Source organism: Triticum aestivum, chromosome 7D, assembly GCF_018294505.1.
Source record: "Triticum aestivum cultivar Chinese Spring chromosome 7D, IWGSC CS RefSeq v2.1, whole genome shotgun sequence".
Lineage (NCBI taxonomy): Eukaryota > Viridiplantae > Streptophyta > Magnoliopsida > Poales > Poaceae > Triticum > Triticum aestivum.
This window is the reverse complement of record NC_057814.1, coordinates 607,057,153-607,081,264: the sequence shown is the minus strand read 5'-3', so window position 1 is coordinate 607,081,264 and position 24,112 is coordinate 607,057,153. Positions and strand designations below refer to the sequence as shown.

At 44.4% G+C, this 24,112-nt stretch overlaps 1 protein-coding gene and 1 pseudogene across 1 annotated transcript; one reads left to right on the top strand and one right to left on the bottom strand.

Moving 5' to 3' along the window:
* Positions 1-1,295: 1,295 nt before the first annotated feature.
* Positions 1,296-14,491, top strand: LOC123166648 (putative aldehyde oxidase-like protein; annotated as a pseudogene).
* Positions 14,492-17,276: 2,785 nt separating this feature from the next.
* Positions 17,277-23,384, bottom strand: LOC123169961 (uncharacterized). The gene is made up of 2 exons (XM_044587814.1): positions 22,821-23,384; positions 17,277-18,077 (listed from the first exon to the last, which is right to left on the bottom strand). Exons 1-2 carry the CDS (start codon positions 23,198-23,200, stop codon positions 17,993-17,995), a joined length of 465 nt encoding a protein of 154 aa, XP_044443749.1. The 5' UTR covers positions 23,201-23,384; the 3' UTR covers positions 17,277-17,992.
* Positions 23,385-24,112: the final 728 nt, after the last annotated feature.

Sequence of the window (24,112 nt, the reverse complement as noted above, 5' to 3'; positions counted from 1 at the left end):
TTTGGGTTGCCTCCTCCTCTCTCCTATTTCTTGTATTCCTTTCATTCCTTGGATTTTAAAGGGCTAGTTAATCATTTGTTGGTTTAAAACTGTAGGTACATGTTCCAATTATACTATTTCACACTATTGTGAAAATTTTCAAGATTTTTCAGAAGTATTTGACTATCATTTAATTCAAATTCAGTTCTGCCCTAAATTTGGGTCTGAATTGCATGTAGATGAAATATGATTCCAAAAGTCCTGATAATTTTACTGGAGGTTAAGGGCCACATATTATCCCGATATATCAATTTTCATTAACGGAATCACCACCAAGCAATTAAATTACAGTTCTACCATTTTTTGAATCTGAACAATTATCATTTGATTCAAATACCAAAACTAAGACAGAAAATTTGAGATCCATCCTCGGTGTTGGTTGTGACATTTAGGACTCGGGAAAATACCAAGTCATTAGTTGGATGCCATTTTCTTCGCAACATTCACTTATGAGCAGATTTGCACATATTGCAAAGTTAACCTAGAGGGTTTTTTCACCATGCAACTATATGATAAGTCATGCTATGAGGTGCATTATGATACATGATGATTGCAAACTCTCCTTAAATTCCCGATCAACGGGTTTACAAGATGGTTCATCGCAGTTCCCTCCCCCTCCAGCGATGGGCGGGGGAGGGGGGGGGGGGAGGGACCCACGGCCTCACTAGCATTCGACGTTGGGGATTCGGTCGCCTATCTACCATAGCAGAGAGGGGGGCGGAGAGTGCAAAAAGTGACTTTGGCGCACGAGCTCTAGCGAGCCCTATATTATGAATGGTGCCAAGATGGTATTTTGAAGTTTGGAAAGATGAACAGTGTATAGTAGATAGGCGACATGCTTATCTACTATTTTGAAGTTTGGAAAAATTGTATTTTCGAGACTCCTATAGTCCTTGCCCTAAGGTGGAGGGCGCAGATGCTCTGGGTTTGCTGGGTGAGCCACCGGCTGCACGTTCGATTGAGACGGGAGTTATAGGGTCGTATGTCTCTCGCCTTGTATTTTTACAGGAATACGGACACGGACGCAACAGAAAAAATGCATTGCTTCGCTTCGCCTTTCCGTAGCGTGCTGTCGCGGTCATGACACTGGTTTCGATCCTCTCCCGCAAGTAAATAGCCATCGACCAGCTAGCATTCAAAGATCACGCAGCTGCCCATTCATTCAACTCCCAGGTAGCAGCTCGCCTCCATCTATCGCCGTGCACGTCGTCCTAGATCGCAAGGCGGCTCATAACACAGTCTCACATACACTAGCAGAAGCAGACTAGCAGCTCGCTCACCGCGCGCAATCGACCGATCGGTGACGACCGGCGGCCGGCGAGCGATCAGGGAGATCGACCGATGAGGCTGGAGAGGGTGGTGTTCGCGCTGAACGGGCGGCGGTACGAGGTGGCCGCCGGCGACGTGCACCCCGGAACCACGCTGCTCGAGTTCATCCGGACCAGGACGCCCTTCACCGGCACCAAGCTCGGCAGCCTCGGCTGCGGCGAAGGTACGTACGCTCGCTCGCTCGCTCTTGATCCACGATTCTTTTAGCTTTGCCAGCCAGCAAGCTCTTGAATCTACGTGCCACCGCCAACTGCACTCCGTGGAGGGTGAAGCAGAGCCTCTCCTTCTTGCTTTTCTTGAGGGCGACGTGGTTTGAGTGTGGTGCTCTCGATCATGCGTACCATTGCTTTCCGTGACTTTTGCGTCGACATGCGTACGTTGTGGTCCGAGCGTACACCATTAGTTTTTGATGATCCAGGGACGATCACTGTCCTGACAACTCCCGGTACAAGGAAATTAGTGTTTTTCGTCTGTTGGAGACCGATAGTCTGACTCTGAGATCATTATGTCGATCTAGTATATATATATATCATTCTGCATATTGATCGCGATGTGTTATCATGTGGTCCACAAAATCACACACTCATCACAAACATGCACATATCGAAGATACTGGCTAATTTTCCCGAAAGAAAAATGATACACCGCCTAATCCATGATTCTTATAATTTGGAACAAAGGGAGTATGTTTCTTATACGATTCTAACAGCGAAGATTCTACGATTGCGGTCGTACCATCGGAGCTTCGATCTGATTCAGAATCACGATTCGACTACCTTATGACACATGCATCCATGCATCTGGATGTGCCGATATGGTGGGCTCGGTCGGATATATAAAGCGTGACCGGGAATACTTAACAGATTGCAATTTGTATTTTGTGTTTCCTGATTTCACTACGTCATTAATCTAGCTATGTACCTTACATGCAGTATAAATACAGAATGTAGACTTCGCATACTTGCGTGTCGGCAATCGACAGGGATGGAGCAAGTGTTCAAATGCAATTTAAGAGCCGAAAGCTAGTTCGGACGGCCCTGGCACCTGAGCTAGCTAGCTTAGCAGACGCGACAGGGCATGCGCCGCGGAGTGGCGAAAAGCTAGTCTCTGAAAGCTAAGCAGATCGACCGATCGGTTCTGATCATACTTGCAGTGACAGTGATCTCCCTTGGAGTTTCCGTTTTGCACGCCACACTTTAACCAGCTCACGTTCTTACCGCCCGGTCTGCATCATACTTTGCTTTACCCACTGTTTTTCATCGTTCGCCATCATCGTCCTTTACTCTGGGGTCGTACTAGTTATTGAGTGGTTGATCCATGTTGGGAGGATAGAGCGTCCCTTTCTTAGCCGATATATCCTATGGAGTAAATTGACCGCAGCTCAGATAGTTAGGTTCCTTGTGGTGAAACCAGCCTATCGGGGTTTAAGTCTTAAACTTGACACTGGTGTACGCATTTTCCTGAATCTTTTTCAGACTTCTGACGATTCAGTGAGAAGAGATGTTTTCGTTGACCATGAGGCACATGTGAAGACTTCGTTGGTCTCAGGTTGTTGTGCCAGCTCACTATCTCGGAGGTGCTCAGTGGAATATAGTGTGCATGTTAAATTGTGACCCAAATTCTACCGTATTGGACTAGACGTAGTACATACGGTGTGGGCCTTTGCGTTGGTACCGACGCGTACGAGTACAACTCGTTTACTTGTCCTACAAGGACTCCTATGTGTTGCCCCTCATATATACCCCATGTAGTCGCACCTAAGACGGCATGTCGTCTCGTGCTTGTAATACTCCTCCTCATAGTGATTGCGCCTTCGGGCGTCCGTGGTTTTCTCCCGCAAGGGTTTTCACGTAAAAATTCGTGTCTCTTGTGTCTCGTTTATTTCTTGTTATTATCTAACAAGTGGTATCAGAGCCAAGTGACAGAGACGAGATTTGAGATCGAGAGGATTAGGGTTCCGCGCTGTCGCCGCGTCGTGCAATCCGCCGAGTCCGGGCGGCTCATCATCCGTGTCTAGATCAAGATCGGATACTGATTTTTCCTCTACACCGAGATCGAGACGAATCCGCTGCACCGAGCCGACGTGTTGTATGATTTAATCTAGCCGCCGCTGCTCCCGAGTCTCAAGGCGACAGAAGAAAAGCAGCAGCCGCGTGGACAAAGTCCCCAGATTCTTTTCAGCGGCGAGTGTTCCATGTCCACACGTGAAGACCAAGGGCTGGCAGTACTAGTGTACTAGCACTTCAACTAGTACGCTATCACGTCAAGCTACAGCGCACTTTGGTGCCTAATTGCTACTGTTTGGATTTTTTTTTACTGTTTAGTCCACACCCGATGCTTACCAGATTTATCTACTCATGGCTTCCATGAAGTACGATCTTCCGCCGCTGGACCGTGACACAAGGTTTACCCTATGGCAAGTTAAGATGTGAGCGTTGTTGGCACAGACCGACTATGATTAAGCATTGGATAGTTTCGGAAAGAACCGAATTGAGGACTGGACTGATGAGGAGAAAAGAATTGATCGTAAGGCTTTGTCAAAAATTCAACTCCATTTGCATAATACTATTTTGCAGGAAGTTTTGAGCGAGAAAACTGCCGCCGCTCTATGGTTAAAGCTGGAAGGGATTTGCATGACTAAAGATCTTACCAGCAAGATGCATCTGAAGCAAAAATTATTCCTGCACAGGTTACCTGAGGGAGGTAATGTTTTGAATCATATTTCAGAATTTAAAGAGATCATATCTGATCTAGCTGCAATGGAGGTTAAGTATGAAGAGGAAGATACAGCTTTAATGTTACTTTGTTCACTGCCAAGTTCTTATACCAATTTTAGAGACACCATATTATACAATCGTGATACTCTCACGCTCAATGAAGTTTATGGAGCTTTGAACTCTAAGGAGAAGATGAAATTAACGGTGCCTCATGATGGTTCAAGTTCATCCCAAGCCGAGGGATTATCGGTTCGTGGCAGGACAAAGGAGAAGAACTTCAATAATGGAAACAGAGGCAAAAGTAAGAACGGCCACAGGGGCCGGTCGCAATCCAGAGACAAGAAGTATTGCAGATATTGCAAGAGAGGCGGGCATGCCATCTCAGAGTGTTTCAAGTTGCAGAACAAGGAAAAGAGAAAAGGTAACAAACCAGGTGAAAATTCTGCTAACGTTGCTCGTGATGATAGTTCCGATGATGCTCTTGTCGTTATTGCTGGATGCGCTGAGACCAATGATGAGTGGGTACTTGACACTGCATACACTTTTCATATGTGTCCACATAGAGATTGGTTTAATACTTTTGATTCCACTACTGCTGTTGGTTCCGTTTTGGGTTTTGATAATTCACCATGCAAGATTGAAGGCATAGGTTCTATTCGAATCAAGATGTTTGATGGCATAATCAGAACTTTGACAGATGTTCGGTAGATGAAGAGAAATCTTATTTCTATGAGTGCCCTTGATGCAAAGGGATACAAGTATTCAGGTGGAGATAGTGTTTTGAAAGTCACCAAAGGTTCCCTTATTGTGATGAAAGGTGATTTGAGTTCGACCAATGGTCTTTATTACCTTCGAGGTTCTACCGTTTCAGGTAACGCTACTCCAGTTATTTCAAAGAATTCTGATTGTGATGCTGCTAACCTTTGGCATATGCGTCTTGGACATATGAGTGAACTTGGTTTGGCAGAGTTAAATAAGAGAGGTCTTCTTGATGGATATGAGCCTGGTAAATTGAAATTTTGTGAGCATTGCATCTTCGGCAAGCACAAGAGGGTGAAGTTCAACACTTCGACTCATACAACCGAAGGTATTCTTGATTATGTCCATTCTGATTTATGGGGACCATCTCGCAGAAAGTCACTAGGTGGTGCAAGTTACATGCTGACTATTATTGATGATTATTCGAGAAAAGTTTGGCCTTATTTCTTGAAGCATAAATATGAAGCATTCTCAGCATTTAAGGAGTGGAAGATTATGATTGAAAGACAAACTGAAAAGAAGGTAAAAATACTTCGCACTGATAATGGTATGGAATTCTGTTCTAAGCAATTTAAGAATTATTGCAAGTCTGAAGGCATTGTCAGACATTACACCGTTCCTTATACTCCTCAACAAAACGGTGTTGCTGAGCGTATGAACAGGACCATTATTTCCAGAGCCCGTTGCATGTTGTCCAATGCAGGTTTGCATAGGCGTTTTTGGGCTGAGGCCGCTTCCACTGCTTGTTATCTCGTTAACCGTTCACCATCTATTGCTCTTAATAAGAAAACTCCAATTGAGGTATGGTCTGGTTCACCTGCTGATTACTCACAGTTGAGAGTTTTTGGGTGCATTGCTTATGCTCATGTTGATAATGGAAAGTTGGAGCCTAGGGCTGTTAAGTGCATCTTTCTTGGTTATAAGTCTGGTGTTAAAGGTTTTAAATTGTGGAATCCTGAAACCCAGAAGGTTGATATTAGCAGAAATGTTATCTTTAATGAATCTGCTATGTTACATGATGTTTCATCTACTAATGTTCACGTTGAGAGTGAACAACAGCCTATTGTTCAGGAGCCTACTGTTCAGGTGGAGCATGTTATTGATTCGGGTGATACATCTGGTCATGAAATTGTTGATGCAAATGATGAACCCGTCGTTAATGATGATAATGTCACTCCCACTCCAAATCAGCCTATTGTTCCGCCCAGTTGGAATCTCGCACGTGACAGAGTTAGACGGGGTATTAATAAACCTGACAGGTTAATTGAAGAGTGCAATATTGTTTCTTTTGCTTTATCTGTTGCAGAAGAAATTGAAGGTAATTTTGCGCCTTCTTCATATTCCGAGGCTATTATTTCTGGTGATTGTAATAAGTGGGTGAATGCTATGCATGATGAGATGGAATCACTTGAAAAGAATGGCACTTGGGATTTAGTAAGATTACCTAGAGAGAAGAAACCTATTCATTGCAAGTGGGTTTTCAAGAGGAAAGAAAGTGTTTCTCCTAATGATGAGACAAGATATAAAGCAAAGTTAGTTGCTAAAGGTTACAGTCAGATTCCAGGTATTGACTATAACGAAGTCTTTTCTCCTGTTGTGAAGCATAGCTCTATTCGCACTTTACTCAGTATTGTTGCCATGCATGATTTTGAGCTTGAACAATTGGATGTTAAAACTGCATTCTTACATGGAGAATTAGAAGAGGATATTTATATGGAACAACCTGAAGGTTTTGTTATTCCTGGAAAAGAAAAGCTTGTCTGTAAGTTAAAGAAATCTCTTTATGGATTGAAGCAATCCCCTAGACAGTGGTACAAGAGATTTGACACCTTTATGCTCTCTCAAGGTTTTAAAAGGTTTAATTATGATAGTTGTGTTTATCTGAAAACTGTCAAAGGTTCAACTATTTATTTGCTCCTTTATGTTGATGATATGCTTATTGCTGTAAAGAGTATGTCAGATATTAATGAACTAAAGAAGCAATTGAGTAATGAATTTGAGATGAAGAATTTGGGTGCAGCAAAGAAAATACTTGGCATGGAAATATCCAGAGATAGACCATCTGGAAAAGTATATCTAAGTCAGAAGGGATACATTGATAAAGTTCTTCGTCGTTTTAATATGCATAATGCCAAGCCAGTAAGTACTCCGTTAGCTGCACACTTCAAATTATCATCAACTTTATGTCCTAAGTCAGATGCAGATATTGAGTACATGTCTAGAGTTCCCTATTCGAGTGCAGTTGGTTCACTTATGTATGCCATGGTTTGTTCTCGTCCGGATTTATCATATGCATTGAGTGTTGTCAGTAGATACATGGCTAATCCTGGAAAAGAGCATTGGAGAGCAGTTCAGTGGATTTTCAGATATCTGCGAGGTACTTCTAATGCTTATTTACAGTTTGGGAGAACTGAAGATGGACTTGTTGGTTTTGTTGATTCTGATTTTGCTGGTGATTTGGATAAGAGAAGGTCAGTCACAGGTTATGTTTTCACCATTGGTGGTTGTGTTGTGAGTTGGAGAGCAACTTTGCAGTCTATTGTGGCTTGTTCCACTACTGATGTCGAGTATATGGCTATTTCTGAGACATGCAAAGAAGCTATCTGGTTGAGAGGTTTGTATGCTGAGCTTTGTGGAGATTCATCTTGCCCTACCATATTTTCTGACAGTCAAAATGCCATATATCTTACAAAGAATCCAATGTATCATGAGAGAACAAAGCACATTGATGTCAAATTTCATTATATTCGAGATGTTGTTGCTGAAGGCGATTTGAAGGTATGCAAGATAAGTACTCATGATAATCCTGCTGATATGATGACAAAGCCAGTTCCGACCAATAAGTTTGGGCTTTGCTCAGGCTTAGTTGGTATTTCACACTAGTCCAATGGACTTTGACGCAGAAGGTGTTTATGCTGATTTGGATGGAGTTATTTACTTTCTTCGACTACTGGAGGGAATTTGGCTCAAGGTGGAGATTGTTAAATTGTGATCCAAATTCTACCGTATTGGACTAGACATAGTACATACGGTGTGGGCCTTTGCGTTGGTACTGACGCGTACGAGTACAACTCGTTTACATGTCCTACAACGACTCCTATGTGTTGCCCCTCACATATACCCCATGTAGTCGCACCTAAGACGGCATGTCGTCTCGTGCTTGTAATACTCCTCCTCATAGTGATTGCGCCTTCGTGCGTCCGTGGTTTTCTCCCGCAAGGGTTTCCACGTAAAAATCCGTGTCTCTTGTGTCTCGTTTATTTCTCGTTATTATCTAACAGTGCATGCATGCGTTCATAAATGTGAGTGTATGCGCGTATATGCACGCATCTATGATTTTATTGTGTTAAAAAAAGATATATCATGTAGAATAGTGAAAGGGGCTAGCTTCTAGACCAGGGTGCGCGGGGAGAGGGGATCGTTGGAAGGGACTTCCTAATTGCCTCTACCGTAAGTGCTATATTCCGGCACCACACATGTCGTTGATGGTTGTTTTGGGATTTCAGACTGCGTGTACGCAACTCAATTATATATCGGGATTGCTAAATGTCGGCCAAAGTATCAAACACACTGTGTGTCAAAACCATTTCATGAATTTGAACCATCTTTCACTACTAGTACCAACAAACTCCAAACTTCTTTCTACGGATTTCAAGAAACATTTCAGAATTTTTAGGCAGCTTTTAGAAATTGAACAAAGCTGCATAAAAACAACAGGAAATTTCACGGTATCCATCCAGTGCAAACAGATTCAGAATATTTTTCGCTATAGTTTTCAAACATTTGTCAGATCCAGAATACTATCGACACGGGAGCTGGACAACGAGCTCCACCTCCCTCTCGGGGACGCGTCGGCGGGCGGCAGTCCTGGGGGCGATGGCGTCGTCGAGGATTTCTGTGTGGATTTCACCAGCTCGATGCAGCATAGTATTCGAACATCAAAGTGTGTCATCGTCATGGTGACCCTGTTTTGAACATACAAACTCCGCCGATGCGGGTGCGCTAGTGCTAAAGTTTATGCAGAAATCTTGTTAAGAACCTGGTTACATAAGGTCCATATATCATACCGCCCGCAGTTCATGCATCGGCTTTCATTGTGTACTTTGGATCCGTATGCTTCAATGCTGTTCTTTTTTTAGAGACAAGTTCAGATTTTGAACTAAGAATCCAAACCAAATTGAGACAGTTCTCACGCAAGTTCTCATGCATTGTGGCTATATTTGTTCAGTTCTCACGCAAGTTCTAGTCCTTTCGGTTCGGCCGGTCCCTCCAGATCCATGATAAGAGAGAGAGGATATACGGGCATGTGATGTTCATTCTTCCGAAAAGAGGAGGATATAGAATGCCATGACTAATTCTATAACTGTGCTCAATTGCAGGTGGATGTGGAGCTTGTGTAGTCCTTATAGCAACCTATAATCCAACAAAAGATGAAGTGACCAAATTCTCCGCAAGTTGATGCCTGGCCCTGCTCTACAGCATAAATCTCTGCTCAGCCATCACCACCGAAGGCCTGGGAAATACACAAGATGGCTTCCATTCTATTCAGAAAAGAATGTCCGGGTTCCATGGTTCTCAGTGCGGCTTCTGCACTCCCGGCATGTGCATGTCTATTTTCACTTCTCTTGCCAATGCTGACAAGTCCAAGAAGCCCGAACCACGAAAGGGGTTCTCAAAGTTGACAGTATCTGAAGCAGAAAGGGCTTTCTCAGGCAACATGTGTAGATGTACCGGCTACCGACCGATCGTCGATGCGTGCAAAAGTTTTGCTTCAGATGTTGACCTGGAGGATTTGGGCCTCAATATATTCTGGAAGAAAGGTGATAAGGACGCCGACGTCAGCAAGTTGCCAGCTTACACTCTTGGTGGTGGAGTCTGCACTTTCCCGGACTTCCTGAAATCCGAGATAAAATCTTCGCTCCTTCATCTAACTGATGTTTCAGATGTCACGGTCTCCAGGGTGGGTTGGTATCATCCTAAAAGCATTGGGCAGTATTATGACTTGCTGAACTCTGGCATTTTTAGTGACTGCACAGTTAAAGTGGTTGTCGGGAACACAAGTTCTGGTGTCAAGGGATACAAGGATCGGGATCTATATAACAAGTATATTGACATCGGTGACATTCCTGAACTTTCAGCTGTTTGGAAGAAAGACAGTGGCTTTGAAATCGGAGCAGCTACACCAATTTCTAAAACTATTGAGATACTCGAGCAAGAAGCTAGATCTACATCATGTGCAAATGGAAGTGTGGTTTTCAGAAAACTCGCTGAGCACATGAGCAAGGTGGCCACACCATTTGTCCGCAACACAGCAAGCCTTGGTGGGAACATAATTCTAGCACAGAAATACCCGTTTCCCTCGGACATCGCGACCATACTTCTTGGTGCTGCTTCAACTGTTCGTCTTCAGGTTTATTCAGAAACACTAGAGGTAACTTTTGAAGAGTTTCTGGAGCAGCCTCCTCTTGATCCCAGTACATTGCTCCTGAGCATATTTATTCCACATTGGGCTTCAGATTCTCAGAAAGAAAGTAAGGTGATCTTCGAAACTTACCGAGCGGCACCTCGCCCTCTTGGCAATGTTGTTTCATATGTTAACTCTGCTATGCTGGGCCATGTCTTCCTGAATGAATCGTCTGGTGATCTTGTGTTGAGTAACCTACACATGGCCTTTGGTGCCTATGGGACCGAACATGCTATTAGAGTAACAAAAGTTGAACAACACCTGAACGGTAGTTCGATTACTTAGAGAAACAATTGTACCAATGGAAGGAACATCACATCCTGAATACAGAGTCAGTGTGGTTGTTGGATTTCTCTTCAGTTACTTGTCTCCATTTGCTAAAGGAATCTGGAGAAACTCTGAACATTAGTTCTGCTGGTTCTTTAGATACAGATGATATTTGTGACCTTCCGTTGTCTTCACGTCGAGAAACAGTTTCCAGTGATGAATATAACCAGTTGGTGAGCCGATTAAGAGATATGCAGTTGAGCTTCAAGCTTCTGGTATGTGATGAATATAAACCATCAGAATTCCTAATGGGGATCTAGAAGTTTTCTTCCTCTCTAAATTATCCTTCCTTTTGGATTAGCTTCAGACTGATATAATTTCTTTTCTGTACTGCAGGGGAGGCAGTATATGTAGATGATATCCCTGCTCCAAAGAATTGCCTTTACGGAGAGTTTATTTACAGCACACAACCTCTTGCATATGTCAAGAATATCAAGTTCAAACCTTCTTTAGCATCAGAGAAGATCCTCACGGTTGTTTCTGCAAATGATATTCCAAGTGGCGGGCAAAATATTGGGTCAAGCTTGATGTTTGGGGACGAACCACTTTTTGGTGCCCCAATTGTTGCGTATGCTGGACAAGCTCTTGGTGTCGTGGTACTTATCTTTTCATATTTTAATGTTCACTCCGCAATAAATTCTTGTATAATAAAGGCAATTCATAAATGGGTTTTTCTTCATTATTCTTCTTTGAGAAAAACCTTTGTGAATGTTACAGAAAAAGTAAATCTTAATTAGGGGCAAATCTGTAAAAATTAAAATAATGAAACCTTAATTTCACAAATTCATTTTTCCAAAAATTATATATATATATATATATATATATAATATTTATATCCAGAAATTTACTTGTAAAATGCCCTAAGGAACAACCTATTAGATTGGGTTAATTAAACGCCTACAGAAATTTTGTGTAGTAGGAGCACCTATATCTCTGTTTGTTTCGTAACAAGATTGCTTGTTGAAACTCAATGCAAGTGGATATGCCAAAAATATATTGTATTGTTCTCACAATTGCCCCTAATTAAATACCGAAGGTGATCTTGTTAAATTAAACTATTTATTTAAGTGCACATTTGCCCCTAATTACAAGTGAGCATTAGCTACCTTTTGCTCTAAGAATGAAAAAATATATTCTGTATTTTTTCAGTACTGATGTCCTAAAATGTGGACTTTACTTCAGATTGCAGAAACTCAGAGATACGCCAACTTGGCAGGAAAACAGGTTGTTGTTGAATATGACACAAAAGATTTGAAGCCACCAATCTTTACTGTAGAACAAGCAGTACAAAACAACAGCTATTTCGAAGTTCCTCCTGAGATGTATCCAAAACAAGTTGGTAATTTTTGCAAGGGCATGGCAGAAGCTGACCACAAGATCCTCTCAACGAAAGTATGTTAATTCAAAATACTATGAGACCTTTTCCATTCTAACATCTCGCTTGCATTACTCAAAAATTAATGGAACTTCTTATACTTAACATGCATTACTGAAAATTTAATGGAACTTTTTATACTTAACAATACAAACTTCTAAATTTCATTTTTGATATTATCTATTTTCAACTGGACCATATGCATTACTAGTGGATACCACTTTTTGTTACATATATAACTTTACAGTCACTATCATTTAATTAACTTGAGCTCTGGTATGGTCCGTGTAGTTAATCTGATTCTTCTTTTTTATAGTTACCATTTAATCTGCTCAGTAACATAGCAACTGTATGAAAGTTCGTATTGTTGTGATGCAACTTTGTCAAAGTTATATGTGTACCTTGAATGATCACAGGTGAAACTTGCCTCTCAATACTACTTCTACATGGAAACACAAGCGACTCTAGCAATTCCAGATGAAGATAACAGCATGGTCGTATACATTTCATCACAGTACCCTGAGGTTGCACAGAGTGCAATAGCCAAGTGCCTCGGCATTCCGTTCAGCAGCGTGCGTGTCATTACAAGGAGGGTTGGAGGAGGCTTTGGTGGGAAGGCATTCAGATCATGCAATGTAAGTAGGAATCTAACAAGTTTAAACAACAGCCCGACAAAGCGACAAAAGAAATTCATAGCCCATGCGGCACAACTGAAAGAATCTAACAAGTACTCCCTCCGTTCGGAACATCCGTTTGAGCGTCAACTAATTCCGGATGGAGGTAGTATCTTTATATGAATAATTGCATTTTTTTTTACTTCTAGTATATACCTTCAACGAACATGAGTGTATAAGTTAGGTTTCACATAAGATGAGTTCACGACGCAACATCTAATCCACTAATCTATTTTTACAACTAACATTCCTTTTTTTATGGTGGATTAGGGTTCTAGTGATAGGTTTTAACATAAGTTTGGCCATTTTACCATTCATTCAACTTCCAAGAAAGCAAAAGACATTAACCATTTCAGCTGTGTTGTGCTTAGTGATCTGACAATTTATGTTTTTGTAGGTAGCAACGGCAGCTGCACTCTGTGCATTCAAGTTACCGGTGCGGATGTATCTCAACCGCAGTACTGACATGATCATGATCTGGGGTCGTCACCCCATAAAAGCATATTACTCTGTTGGTTTAAAGTCTGATGGGAGAATCACAGCCTTGCACCTGGACATACTAGTCAATGCTGGAATTTCTCCAGATGCTAGCACCATAATGCCAGACACCATCATTTCAGGCCTGAAGAAATACAACTGGGGTGCTCTCTCGTTCGACATCAAGCTCTGTAAAACAAACAACACATCCAAGTCAGTAATGCGTGCTCCTGGAGATGCTCAGGGATCTTTTATCGCTGAAGCTATCATCGAGCATGTCGCTTCGGTGCTGTCACTTGATGCTAATAGTGTCAGACAGAAGAATTTCCACACCTATGACAGCCTTGTGTTGTTCTATCCAGAAAGCACAGGCGAAGCTTCTACGTACACATTGCATTCTATCTTCGATAGGTTGCTCACGACATCGAGCTACCTGCATCGAGCCGAATCCATCAGGCAGTACAACAGCTGCACCAAGTGGTGGAAGCGGGGTATCTCTTGCGCGCCCCTCGTCTTCAAGGTGGCACCAAGGCCAGCTCCTAGAAGAGTTTCTGTGCTCAACGATGGTTCCATTGTGGTTGAGGTTGGAGGCATTGAGATTGGGCAAGGGCTGTGGACCAAAGTACAGCAAATGACAACTTTTGCTTTGGGACAGTTGTGGCCTGATGGATGTGAATCCCTTCTTGATAGGGTGCGTGTTCCTCAGGCTGATATGCTGAACTTGATCCAAGGTGGGCTCACCGCCGGCAGCACTTCGTCTGAGTCTAGCTGTGCAGCAACCCTTGAGGCCTGCAACATGCTGGTTGACAGATTAAAGCCAGTCATGGAGAAGCTCAAGCAGCAATCCGGCGGTGCTGTTTCATGGGATGCTTTGATTGCTCAGGTTGTTTTCTTATTTCCCTCTGGTTTTTTATTCTATATGGGAGTAAAACATTTATGTGTGGAAATTGTTATTTGTATGTGTGCTAACACTTTGTCGTTGTATAATTTAATGTTCCCCAACAGACCGTTAAGGATAATGTTAATTTGTCCTCAAGTACATACTGGGTACCTGGCCAAGAATCCAGTACCTATCTGAACTATGGAGCTGGTATAAGTGAGGTACAAAAATATTCTGCTAAATGTCAATCAGACTAACATAGTTCAATAGTTACTGGATGTTCTACATATGAAAGATATTGTGATTCTTTTCTGATTTCCTTTTCACTTTTTACTAAAAGTCCAGGTGGAGATTGATCTTCTTACAGGAACCATTACTTTACTACGGAGCGACCTTGTGTATGACTGTGGAAAGAGTTTGAACCCTGCAGTGGACTTGGGCCAGGTCTGAGATATTTTCCACTGTGTTACACACCTTTATCATTCTGTACTAAGAATGGATATTACTCCGTATTTGATGATGCCTTGCTTCGAAACAGAGCGAGTACATTACGATTGCAGCCCTGATCAGAGTTTTTCTTCATTATAGTACATGATGGCATCATATATTCATATCTGATCTCTGCCATCCATCTTACAGATTGAAGGCTCCTTCATACAAGGAGTCGGTTTCTTCATAAATGAAGAACACGAAACAAATGCCGATGGACTGGTTGTGAGTGACAGTACATGGGTCTACAAGATCCCAAGCGTCGACACCATCCCGAAGCAGTTCAACGCCGAGGTGCTCAACACTGGGTACCACAAGAACCGTGTGCTTTCGTCAAAGGGTATGAATGTGATCTCTTTCCCTAAAGCAATATGAATATACTTCACCTTTTTTCCGGATATGAATGTGATCATTAGCTAAATTAATCTAACCACTGCCTCTGCCAGCTTATGGGGAACCCGCCTTAGTTCTTGCGGCATCCGTCCATTGTGCGGTGAGAGAAGCCATCCAAGCGGCGAGGAAGGAGTTTGGGAGCTCAGGGCTCACTTTCCAGTTCGACGTCCCTGCGTCGATGACGTGTGTGAAGGAAATGTGTGCTTTGGACATTGTGGATGAGTACTTGGAAAGCCTATCTAAACATCAGTCTCGAGCTGCGGCGTGATGCAAAATTCTGGTGATCAACCAGAAGGGGCGGTGTGGTGTGATCTCATGCTGTGCAACATGATGTTTGAAATGTTTGTGATATTCAGTGTTGTGTTGTGCTTGCAGCTCCGGGAGCGTGCTGGTAGCGTGTAAGAAATAAAATGATTGAGAATGAACTCTTCCTTTCATCGATCATCAACAAGGGGTATTTATACATGGGATCCCGACTGTTCGGGATGTCGGTTTACGAAAGAGGCGCCTGTAGGGGGGCGTCGGTTTGTGGATAGGCGCCTGTTCGGAGTGAACATGCGTCTATACAGCAAAAGGTGCTTTGGGCACTATTAACTGCCTGGGGCAGTTAGGTCTAATTCTAACATATGAGGAAGTTTATACAATTGGGCTTGTTGTTTGATGGACGATCTGGAATTGTCGTAACAGAGCTATGTTTGAGTTTAAATGGCCTAAAACTCCTTTTGAAAGGGTGTTTGCTGCTTGTGCATCCTTGTGATATTGGGCGGATCTGCAGAAGGATTCGACTGAATAGGTGATTACCCAAGGTGCTGAGATGTTAAACACTAGTAGTACAACTATGCTGATGAGGATCTGCGCTGCTATCCATGGAGAGGCGACAACTTCATGTGGATGATATGGGGTCTAGCTACTTGTCGAGGGTTTGTTGTGGTTTAGAGTTGTTGTTCTTTTGCGGTGGGCCAGCTTGCATGCTGAGTAGTCCTAGTTATGCTACGTTGGAACTTATTAGGTTTAGTTTGTTGTGTTGTCAGGTTTTCGTCCCATGTCATGTGTTTCAATTGTGATCACACGTAATGACACGAGGGGTTTTCTCTTAATGCAGTGAACTCGCTTTCTTTTAACCTTTTTTTAGATGGTTGCATTTCGAAAATTGCTTTTGGATCATGAAATTTTACACACATACACATCGCATCCTGTATGCTTGTATAATCTTTTACAGATTTTTGTGAAACCGGAAAGTATGAATTTTGAATTTTTCAAAATTCAGCCTCCATAGAGGCCGAGCTCCAAAATGCCGTTCTCGTTGCATTTCTGTTATATTACCTCTGTCCCCAAAAAGACAAACTTTTCTGGACGGAGGGAGTAGTATTGGCTGAGCTAGGTTTTAGTAAATAAAAATAAGCGTAAACAAGTACAATATCTCCGATTCCAAATGTGCAAGTAAGTTTATCAACCTACTCCCGGTCTCTTTCAACTTGTCTCGCTCACTCTCGTATCTACGTGCAACCTTCCGTAGTCCGTACGAATAGGTATTTTGGTATTGAAGAAAATCACTGGACAATATCCTTTTGTTAAGCAAAACTGAACATGTATATGAGGAGAAAATAGTCTAGACTCATCAAACAGATAATCAGTTTAGCAAGCACCGGCAACAAGAGGAACAAGTGTACTTCTATTTACAACAGCCATCAAGTTCTGGGAGTAAGAATGTAGGCACGTAACTCTGCCAGAAACAAAAAGGTACAAATACAAGAACTAGTTTCAAAGATGAAAAAGAGGAATAATACTGTATCATATATACATATTGTATGATAGTACAGTTGCGTTGAGGGCTCATGCGTAATTCTTAATGCTCATATGCACTCACACTCAGTTGCATCTGTTGATATAAAATTACAAGAAAGCCCTTCTAAATCCTTTGCCCTGCATTTTCTACGGCTGCTGATCCCAATCTCAAACAGATGACCAAGCATATTTGACCAGACACCCGTACAGAGGAAGACGACGTGTTAAAAAGCTTCACTGCTGCTCCAAGGCATATTTATTATTACGTCGCCAGAATACATGACGGAGCATCATCAGAACTCATCAGAGCCACACGTAAATGCCGTGCATGTGAATATCTAATATTGAGATTTCTAGGCGAGCACTTAAATTCCCACACATTACACGAAAAATATGTCATTAAAGTAGCAGTTCAAAAGTTACCCACGGAAAGCTGAGGAATTAACTACACAGGAGATCATGTGAAGTACACTCAAGTTCAAATCACATATTACTGGAAGTATCAACGGCGCATAGAAAGAGGGCAACACAAAAGAGGCAAACATAGAAACAAAGGGAGTGCTGCAGATTATTTTTTTTCGAAACGGAGGCAAAAGCTTCGCCTCATCCATTAATTAAGGAGTTTAGAGTTGCTTTTACAAGAAAAGCGAAAGAAAATATTACAAAGCCACTACTCTCCCGGCATGATTTGACCCAAGTGCTTAGCACCCGCAATTACCCAAAGGTTGGCGTCGGTCTTAATGTTGGAGAACAATACAGACGGAAGCGTGGATTTGTGACGAAACACCCGTGCATTTCTCTCGCACCAAATGGTCCAGCAGGTCAGCATAGCAAGAGAAGCCATCGCCTTCCGGTTGGGCATGCTGGAGTTGGACATGTTGAGCCAGCAGTCCTTGATGGAGCGCATCGTGATCCAGGAGGAGATGTCGAGGTAGTCTAGCTTGAGCCAGCCTTTGATCAGGCCCCACAGTCTAATGGAGTACCGACACTTGAAGAAGATGTGGCTCGCCGTTTCCAACGTCTGCTTGCAGAGTGGACATAGGCCGCAGTTCGGCCACCCTCTCCTCTCCAATCTATCCGCCGTCCAGACTCGGTTTTGGATTGCCAGCCAAGCAAAGAATTTCATCTTAGGGGGAGCCCATGCTTTCCAAACGGCGAAGCCCATGGGCGAGCTGACCAGCCCAAGGAGTTGCGCACTGTACGCGGATGTGGCAGAGTAGATTCCGCTGGCAGTATGTTTCCAGGTGATGGTGTCCTCGGCGTCCACCGCGAGGGGGATGGCCCTCAGCCGAGCCCAAAGCGTGACAAGCTGCCGGATGTGCTCCATTGTCCAGTTGTTGGGGAGCTTGATTTTGGACAGCCACGCGCCCTGCAGATTAGGTTGCACATGATTTATACCAAAAATAAATGGGCAGACTCAGAACTAAATAAACATATGATGACATCAAAGACCAAATGTAATATCTTTTTGCTGACGCTTGAGGTGCCATAGTGCAGCAAATGCATGAACGAAGAAGAGCAGCAGCGTAGCACAATTTATACAATATAAAAGTATGAAAGGGAAGAAAATCATGCAGGAACGACTAAACGGAACACTAAGCAAAGAAACAGAACAGTTGCAAATAATAGCATTGTTCGAACAAAAGATGTGAAGCCCTCTGCCGCCTCCCAGGGCCTTCGGCACACAGGATTGTTTTCTATTCAAACAAAGTAGAACCTCTCGATGCATCAGTAATTCAAAGCATTCTGAGTATGTAAAGTGTAAAATAGCTCAACATCCAGTTCGCTGTGAGCATTTCTCAACACCATAACAGCACTTGGCACAAATCCCACAAAGAGAATAACAGAGAAGCCAATAGTCAAAGAGCCGCAAGATGACCAGACACCACAGGAGAATCAGTAATAGCAGAAATAATCACTATATCAGGAGCAAATCATGAACTGGTGGACACAAAAACTGGGACATGTGTAAGTAAATGGCTCAGATACACTCCCATCTCAACACCATAACTGAATTTCTGGTAGAATGACCATGAACATTTATATTTGTGAACGGAGGGAGTAATAGTTAGCCGCTAAACTGGTTACTTGCTGTGACACAAGCCATCCTAGTTTAGCACCAAGTGAATCAATACGGTGTTAGATAGAAGCTCTCGCAGGGAAGCTATATCATCACAGCCAATGAACATGACATGAAGAAAACAGTAATCTTAACTTGCCATATACGACCCTTAAGTTGAAACTTGAAACCAGTAAAGAAGTAACGAGAAACCAAAAGTACCAACTGATAAGTAGATAAAGAGTACAGCAGAAGAATGAAATTATCAAGTCAAATTGATAGGGAGACAGACGGCAGGCGTCACCACCAGCATCCTTCCTCATTGATGCCTCTCCCTCACAGATGAAGCTTTACAAGGGAATAAGGATGGCATGCATTCATAGTGGAAGTTAAGGACTACAATGGCAAATATCAATAGAAGAAAATTTGACAATGGATGCGAAAATAGGACCAAAAAAACTGAAAGATAGCATCAATAAGAATCTGCTTTTAAATTGGTTCAATAAAAAGATTTCACGCTATCTCACCTCCCCAGAAGGTCCACACAAAGAACCAGAGCCATAACAAAGAACCAAAGCCAGAGGTAATGCCAAGTTCCTTTTTCAAGCTACAGGACCACAATGTACAGAATATATACAACTTAAATTTAGCAATGACCATTCACAGTTGCCGAACTGGTATCCTTAAAATCAAGAAGAAACTAATTAAAGGTATTAGGGAAAATCAAGCTGTTTTCTGGAGTATATTCCAAAAGTACTCACTGATCAAATTACCATAATCAAACAGTAGTAGAAGTATCAGACACGTGCACGAGGAATAGTTTGCAAAATCCAGGAAAATTGTGGAGTATTGCTTGAATGGCTCAGATTTAACCCACCATAAATCACCGAAGCTGGAAAAATGCTTCAGGTAGTACTCAAGGCCTTTCGGTACTAAACAACAACAACAACAACAACAAAGCCTTTCAGTCCCAAACAAGTTGGGATAGGCATGTGGATAGCTAATTTCCATGCACCCCTGCCCATGGTTAGTTCTTTGGTGATATTCCAGTCCTTCAGGTCTCTCCTTACCATCTCTCTCTCTCTCTCTCTTTCCCCACCCAGCAACAAATAGCCGCAACTGGTAACTTGCTGCAGAGCAAGGCCTCCTAGTATAACGACTAACTGTCTAACTGGGAAAATTGAATGGAACCAATCATCTCTATCTCAGGATATGTTGAAATATCTCCAACACCAAAGAGGAGGAAATCATCATAGCCATTCAGAAAAGAATATAACTCATCAACACAGAACAGAAACAAATATGCTGTGTTCAAAAGTTAATTTGGAACACTATGCTGATGGCTGTATTACTAGCAATGAAAGAAGCAATTTACATTTCTTCACTTCAGATAAAAGGAGTAACTGCAAGCCAAATAAAAACAGGACAATATAAATTTTCCATTTTGGAAAAGAAGAAAAACATAAGGTAGATATCCAAGTCAAAAACAATACTGTGTTCGACATATATAGTTTGTACAACTATACAGGCAAAAACAAAGCCAGCTGGAAATCAATCCAAGCTAGGGCGGTTGGCTTCATCACCAAGTCCAGATGGGCCGTTAGTCACATCAACACAATAGAGAGGAATAGAAAAGAAAAAACAGTGCATAGTAGAGAAGGTAAAATCGAATATTTGTAGCGTAGCAAAAGAGGGCTCAGTTTTGCCTTTCATATTCAAGCCCAACACTCACATCTCTTGCTGCATAATCTACCCATCGCGATGTAAAAGAACTGTCCTGGTTATCATTCATCAGAATGACCGTCCAAGGCGCAGAACATCCAACATTAGCGATGAATTGAACAGGCTGCAAGAGAGGTAAGGGTGCGCTCTAATTTAGGACCCACAGGCCACAGCTGTCTTAATTGCTCAAGACATGCTTGTTTCAGCCACAGTCATCATCATCGCCCCTGGTAAGAACTCCATCTCTTCATCACACAGTAGCATGCATACATCATCCATCCATCCATCCATCAGGCTGCTCATAGTGGTAAGTAACTTAGACAGTCTCAGGAGCTGCTCATACCTGGCGTCAGCCAACCAAACCTCCGTCTCGGACGACACATCAGACAAAACTCTACGGTTCCCAGCCCACGCCACAACCGAATCCAGGGCAATGGAATGGCGGGTTGGCAGCACCGTAGCAACAGGGAACTGACGTGTCAGCCACCCAGACGATGGGTCTGCGAGTCGGCAATGAGAGCTTGACTGATTTGTTTTAGGGTTTGAGAGAGAGAGAGAGAGGTGAGGGGGGTCCATACCGAATCCAAAACAAAATGCAACTAAACAGTGAAAAATTGCAGGCTCAGTTTTGTCTTCAATCTTCAAACCCAACACTCACTCTCTTGCTGCATAATTCACCCATCGCAATGTAAGAGAACTGCCCTGGTTATCACCCATCAGAACGAACGTCCGAGGCACAGAATATACAACATCAGAGATGAACTGAACAGGCTGCAAGAGAGGTAAGGGTGGGCTCTAAGGGCATCTCCAACGCGGTCACCGATTCTGGCTCTGATTAGTACCCACACGCGCTCTACACACCAAGCAACATGACCATGATTCCCATTGCATGCATGCACGCATCCATCCATCCATCCTCTTTAATTACTTGTCACATAATCTTTTTTGCCTATGTGGCATGAATGTTACTACTCCCTCCGTTCCATAATTCAGTTACTCCCACTATGACTAGTCTCAGTCTCAGGAGCTGCCCATACCTGGCCTCGACCGACCAAACCTCCCGGTGTGGACGACTCATCAGACAACGCCTTACGGGTCAAAGCCCACGCCACAACCAAATCCAAGGCAATGGAATGGCAGTGGCTGGCAGCACCGTAGAGACAGGGAACTGACGTGGCAGCCACCCGGACAATGGGTCAGCGAGTCGGCAATGAGAGCTTGACTGATTTGTTTCAGGGTTTGAGAGAGAGAGAGAGAGAGAGAGAGGAGGATCCATACTGAATCCAAAACATAATGCAACTGAACTGAGCATATGTAGCGTAGCAAAAGAGGGCTCAGTTTTGCATTTCATCTTCAAACCCAACACTCACATCTCTTGCTGCATAATCCACCCATTGCCATGTAAGAGAACTGCCCTGGTTATCACTCATCAGAATGACCATCCAAGGCAAAGAACATCCAACATTGGCGATGAATTGGACAGGCTGCAAGAGAGAAGGGTGGGCTCTAAGGCCAACTCCAACGCAGACACCAATTTTCTGGCACTGTTTAGTCCCACCTCGCCGAGCTGTCTTGATTGCTCAAGACATTATTTCAGCCACAGTCATCATCATCGGCATCGCCCCTCCTTTTTTTCCAAAAAGGAGGTTGAACCCCCGAGCAACATGACCATATATCCATACATATTTTTTTTCTTTTCTTTTTTGCGGAGTGATATCCATACATATATGCATGCATACATCCATGTATCCATAGATCCATCCATCCTGCTCAGGAGCTGCTCATACCTGGCCTCGACCGACCAAACCTCCCACACGGACGACGCATCAGAAGACACCGTACGGTTCCCAGCCGACGCGCACAACCAAATCCAAGGCAATGGGACGGCGGTGGCAGGCAGCACCGTAGCAGTGGGGAACTGACGCGGTGGGCATCCGGACGATAGGTCAGCGATCCGGCAACGAGAGCTCACCTGATTTGTTTTAAAAATATACTCCCTCCGTTCGAAACCAAGTGTCGTGGTTTTAGTTCACGACACATGAATGCATCCATTCATCCATCCTTCTCAGGAGCTGCTTATACCTGGCCTCGACCGACCAAACCTCCCGCACGGACGAGGCATCAGACATCATCCTACGGCTCCCAACCGACGCCACAACCGAATCCAAGCCAATGGAATGGCGGTGGCTGGCGGCACCGTGGCAGCGCTGGGGAACTGAGGCGGCAACGAGAGCTCGGCTGATTCGGTTTAGGATCTACTGGTGTGAACTCTACGCGTGCGCGCGCGCGCAGAGTGAGAGAGAGAGAGCGAGAGAGAGATGGGGACCGTACCGGATCCAAAGCAAGACGCAGCCAAGCTGCGAGAAATCCATCGACGGCGGCTCAAATCCCGCGCCGGGCCGACAAAGCCCTCGACCGGAGCGCACCACGGGCCCCGCCGCTCGGTCCCCAGCCCGCACGGCCGCGGACGCCCCCCGCATCGGCGGCAGCCCCGAGGGGCCTCCGAGCCGATGCGCGGTCCGGCGCGGCGAGAGGGGCTGGCCCCGAGGAGCGGCGACCCGGCGCGTCCGCCGCTCGGGAGCCTGGCCGGCGCCAGCGGCTCCCTCCATCATCGCCGCCGTCTGGGGAGGGGCGCGGTCATCGGCCACGGCGTGCGGGACGGGCGCGGCGGCAGGATTCGGTGAGATATGGTTAGAGCGCTCGCGTTGCATGCTCCGCCGCCGCGCGCAGCCATGCCGCCGGTGGCCTCTCGCACCAGATCCGGGTTCAGGTCCGGCTGTAGATGCTGTAAATAAGGAGCAGAGAAGGGGTCATTTAGCAAAAATAATACTACTCCAAATGCATGGAGGGAAAGGGGAATGAGGGCGGTGGTGCAGTGTAGGTGAGGGGAGGGGAAGAAGGATGAAGGCAGGCTAGCGCACTAGAGTTACAACGACTCAACGAGTGCACGTGTCGTGTTGGGACAGAGACCCGGTGACAGCATGTCACGCCCTAAGCGACCCATCTCCTCCGCGTGTGTTTGTTTGGGTCACCGCGGACAAAAACTCCGACTCAACGCGCAATTCAAACCCAAAACGTGTCCGCTAGATGTCTACGCCGATCCATTTCTGGCCTAAATTTGGGCCTGGTTTACGTCCGCTAGATGTCCGCCACGGCCCCACATGTCGGCCACCCAACCACCGCACGCGCTCATAGTAGACGCGCCCACCTACCTCGGGCCCACCTGGCAGTGGGTGAGAGTGTCGCATGCCCGTCCTTTTTAATGCAAGCGTGTGGCGGGGCCGACCTCATCCACTTCCACCGCCCGTCCACATCTGGCCACGCCTGCTCCCTCACTGGCAATCAGAAACCCTAGCCAGCCAGCCAGATTTGGGGTTCTTCAGTGGGAAGGAGAAGGGCAAGTTTAGTGCAGGCGCGAGCTCTTCTCACGCGCCTCCTTCCCCGCCGTTGTCGGCTCGCCGTGGCTCGCCACCGCGGGAGCGGGAGCGGTTGTACATACCAGTCCACCAAGCGCAGTGGCACTGGCAGTACCGTCGCCCCTGCAATATCCAGACATAAGCCTGTCGCACAGTTGGCATCTGGACCCACAAAGGATCCCCATTCCGGCAGTGCCGTGCTCGGGA

Bases quoted from the DNA above. Each gene is read 5' to 3' on its own strand.
- LOC123169961 (XM_044587814.1), bottom strand. From the start codon at position 23,200: ATGCAACGCGAGCGCTCTAACCATATCTCACCGAATCCTGCCGCCGCG. The intron at 18,078-22,820 runs GTACGGTCCCCA...CCTAATCTGCAG, and splicing joins TGCGTCTTGCTTTGGATCCG to GGCGCGTGGCTGTCCAAAAT.